This window comes from Nanorana parkeri, unplaced genomic scaffold, assembly GCF_000935625.1.
Source record: "Nanorana parkeri isolate BGI_ZX_2015 unplaced genomic scaffold, ASM93562v1 scaffold4, whole genome shotgun sequence".
NCBI classification, from domain to species: Eukaryota; Metazoa; Chordata; class Amphibia; order Anura; family Dicroglossidae; genus Nanorana; species Nanorana parkeri.
The window spans coordinates 1,640,228-1,644,386 of NW_017306272.1; the positions used below are offsets into that span (position 1 = coordinate 1,640,228).

At 44.6% G+C, this 4,159-nt stretch overlaps 1 protein-coding gene across 1 annotated transcript in view; it reads left to right on the forward strand.

Annotated features, from left to right (window-relative positions):
- The window catches only part of DAZL (deleted in azoospermia like), a 32,382-nt gene that overhangs the window by 8,140 nt on the left and 20,083 nt on the right, over nt 1–4,159 (forward strand). The window contains exon 3 of the mRNA XM_018573099.1: nt 630–721. Within this exon, the coding sequence (XP_018428601.1) occupies nt 630–721 (92 nt within the window). The remainder of the gene's footprint in view (nt 1–629; nt 722–4,159) is intronic.

Below are 4,159 nucleotides of genomic sequence, written 5' to 3' on the forward strand. Positions count from 1 at the left end.
CCTTCCCCTTCCGCATATCTTGTGCCGTGTTCGCCCCTATATCTTGCTTGAACTAATTCGGTGGAGGATGCACCTTAAAAGGACCCCACAGAAAAGGTAATGTTTGCTGTTACTGGCACCACTGTGCCCAGTCCTGGTTTTGACCTTATTATCACAGACACTTGCTAACTGACCAAAGTCTGTGATTTTACAGATGCAGGGAAGGACCAGCAGATTGTGGGCTGTGCAAACCTGATGGTTGTCACGTGTGTGAGGGGCTATGGGCTTGATGCTACACTCTTGCATCAGACTATCAGTTTGCATGTTTAGAACACTTTGGTTAAGGTGTTGGACAGCAAAGTAGACCTCTTGGAAGCAGCTTCTCTGAATGCACTTTACATCTATTTTTTGCAACAATACCTGTACACCATAAAAAAATAAACCCATAAAAAGGGTATGAAAGTTTCAAGTTTTGGTTGGGTGCTTTCACTGCAAGTAAGTTTTAGTGTGTACTGGCAGTTTGGTGCTTGGTGGTGAAGTGGACTCATCTCACATGTTGGGTATTTCCACAATATCTGAGAAAATGCATCTTATAACCAGGATAGTATGCCTCTAGTAACTTCTGCATGTTTTGATCTTTCTCTTTTTAGATTGATCACCATGAAATTAAAGACTTTTTTTCCAAGTTTGGTGCAGTAAAAGAGGTGAAAATAATTACTGATCGCACTGGTGTCTCCAAGGGGTAAGTACTAAAACATTGAAATAACATAAAAAATGAGTCAAGTTATCTGTGCTTCTCTCTGCTCTTGGACAGGTGTGCTGTCAGTGCAGCCAATTTGGTACTTCTGTGGTGGAAAACATCACTCAAGACAAATACTGGCATTATATGGCTCATTGAACCAAAGAGGTTATGCCTTCTCTTTAGACGCTGCATGACGGAATAAATGTCAGTCAAAGTACCGCAGCGCTGAATACTGAAAAATGGCCTGGATGGGAAGGGGGTTTAACACCGCGGATGTCAACTGGTTAAAGGAGAACTATGGGGTTAGGGCTTTTCCCCATAGTTCTCCTTAGGGTAACGGGAGGACACAAACAAGCATCCTCACGTCACCTTAAGCTCAGTATACTGCGAGCTACAGCTTGCGGTATACAGAGTCCCAGCAGCTGAAGCGGATCCCGACAATTATGTCTGGATCCGACCAGCTGCATGAGTGACAGCTTGCTCTGCCTATCTAGAGGCAGAGCCAACTGTACCCTCCCCCGTCCGTTCCACCAGTCAGCTCTAGCTACAGCTCCCGGTATACTGAGACGCAGAAGCGGATCCTGACAATTATGTCTGGATCCGCCCAGCTGCGTGACTGACAGCTGGCTCTGCCTATCTAGAGGCAGAGCCAACTGTACCCTCCCCCGTCCGTTCTGCCAGTCAGCTCTATCGGAGTGGGGAGGGGGGAATCCAGCCCCTCGCCTGTCATGGCAGAGAGCCATGACAGGATCGGGAGGTGATCGAACACCGGTATGTATTCGCTCACTTCCCGATCTACTGAGCCGACCTGTGACAGTCTCATTGTCACAGGTCGGCTTAGAACTATGAGGTGAGTGAAAAGCACTCACCTCATAGTTCTCCTTTAAGAAAGAGGGGCATCTTTAATTGCAGTTGATGCTTCACTTCACTTATAATCTTTGTGAAATATAAAACTTGTATTTTTAAAGATACTTGGTGTGGTGGTGGTCATTTGATGCATGACATAATGTGGATGGATCTGTAACAACTAGAAAATCATTAGTCATTTTAAAGTGGAACTGGCACTGTCTTAAATGTTTCTAAAGTAGCAACAGTGAGGGGGCGTGGCCAGCAGCCGCATGTAGACAGTCGCACTGGAACGAGCTCTCCACAGAAATCCTGCATATCATTCTGATAATCACCTTGCCAGTCTCCTGTTCCCAGTCAGCTTGCAGGGGGTAATCCTCCGGTCCTTGTGGCACAAGATCGCGGGGGTGAGCGGGCGCTTTGACCGGCGCAGATGTCAAAAAAGGAGGGTAAGCAGGGAGGCCCAGCTATGGGTTATACCTGTGACGGTTACGGGGATTGGGCCGAATGTCTAGAATCATCTGTGAGACTGGGATGGTTGGATATGTGTGTGGACAGCCTCTGAAGTCTCCTTGGATCCTTGCTATTACTTCTGTGCTTCCAAGACTGTTTCAGATCTTTTTTTTATATGATCCGTTCTGCATTGCATGTGTCAGTTCAGCCTGCGGCCATGTCCATATTCCCAATTTTATTCCCCTGTCATGCAACCTGTTTGGCTTTGATACGTGCCTGTTGGACTTCACTGATTGGCATAGGCCCTCGGAGGGGACCAGTTGCTTCTCCTCATGCGGGGGCCCTGCATCCCCTCATGTGGGGTGTCCCATGGTGAATGCTGTAGGTCTGTCTTGGCTCTTCCTTCTGGAAAATGTCCCAATGCATCAGCGCTTCCTTTATCTTGCCCCTTCTGGTCCTGCACTGCAGTGGATTTTCTACTGCTTCCAGGACATGGTTCTCTTGTTCTTTGTTCAGTTCCAGTACTTCTGAAGGACATATTCTCTTCTGTTCAGTCTAGGGAGCCAGCTGACACACAATGTCAGTATCTTTCCCAGCTGCAGTGTTGCTCTGTGCGGTCAGCAAATAGCAGGCAGGCTGCAATAGCGTGAATTTGTAAATGTCCTCCTGTGACCAAAAAAAATAACTATAGCTAAAAAAAGGTTTCACTCCAGGTGAATAAAAAAAATCTTTTAGAAACATTCTCCAGCCCCTTTAAAAACATTAAAAAGATTTGTGCGATTACATTGCTTCTTTATGAAGATAATTGGAAGTGTTACTCATGATGAAATCACAGGGTTCCTCTCCACATCTCTGCAGCAAGTGGGAGTCGTTACATTCAGCTTCCGTCTGTGGAATCTTGCCACTGGTAGCTGTCCTGCCCTGGCTGAAGCTATTCAAACGCCATGTGCTTACAATACAACTTAAAAAAAATAAAGAAAATTATAAAAGGTGGGAAAGTCATTTTTGGTGTCGGCCTGACAAATTCTGCTGTGGGAGGTGCGTTGCAGTGCTATTCATTTCAATGGCACCTAAAACGCACCTCCCACCCACAGTGTGATGGAAGGCACGATACCACAATGCCGTGCGTTCCAGTGCAGTGCGATTGCAAAACATTGTGCATGCAGTTTTATTCTAAAGTAAACGTGTATTTTATTTTAAACGAAGGATGGATATATATATATCTTGGAAAATTTGACGGTGTCTTACCAGTCAGTCAAAAATGTCACCAGTCAGCATGACCGGACTATAGCCTTGCAATTTATGCTAAAACATTTTGAGGACAGATGGAGCATTCTTTTGTGACCCTACGAGGGTTATTTAATTTTTTACCATATAATGAAAAAAGTACCATAAATGGTAAAAAAAAAGTTTCCCTATGTTATAAAACATTTTATTCTTACCCATATTTTTAGTAAAACATAAAAGTCGGGGTCACGTCGGGTAAATAGACACCAAACATGTCAAGCCTTAAAATTGCGTGCACCCACAAAATCGCAAAAAACACCCATAGACCCATAGGCGACGATTAAAATGCTTTTACTGCTCATCAGTTTAGTGTTATCACTGATTAATGGCTCTAAAATGATTGCTCTCACTCCGTTTGCGGCGATATGTAACATGTGCGGCACAATATGCACAATCTGTTTCGCACGTAGGCGCACTCGACGCATATCTGCGTGTGTATGTGGGGGGGGGGGGGCTTAAAAAAATGTGTTCTTTTAAAAAAAAAAATTATGCTTTATTTTTATGATTCTTTAATTTTTGTATTACTTTTTTTTTTTTTATACACAACTTTATTGCTATTACATGGGGGGGCTAAGAAGCCCCCTATGGGATAGCCAATTTACATGACAGGTACTCTTTGTGGAGACATCAGGGGTCTCCAAGACCCCTAATGTCACCTAGGGACCCCCAAAGAAGCTGATGAAGCAGTGATCGGCTTCATCAGCTTCTCTAGCTGGAGAGTGACACTGAATGCAGGAAGTGATGTAATATACATCACTTCCTGCATTTGGGGAATGAGAGGAGATCAAAGGGAGTTTGTATACTGAACTCCCTTTGATCTCCTGTCACAGAGCTGTGCCGGTTCCAGCACCA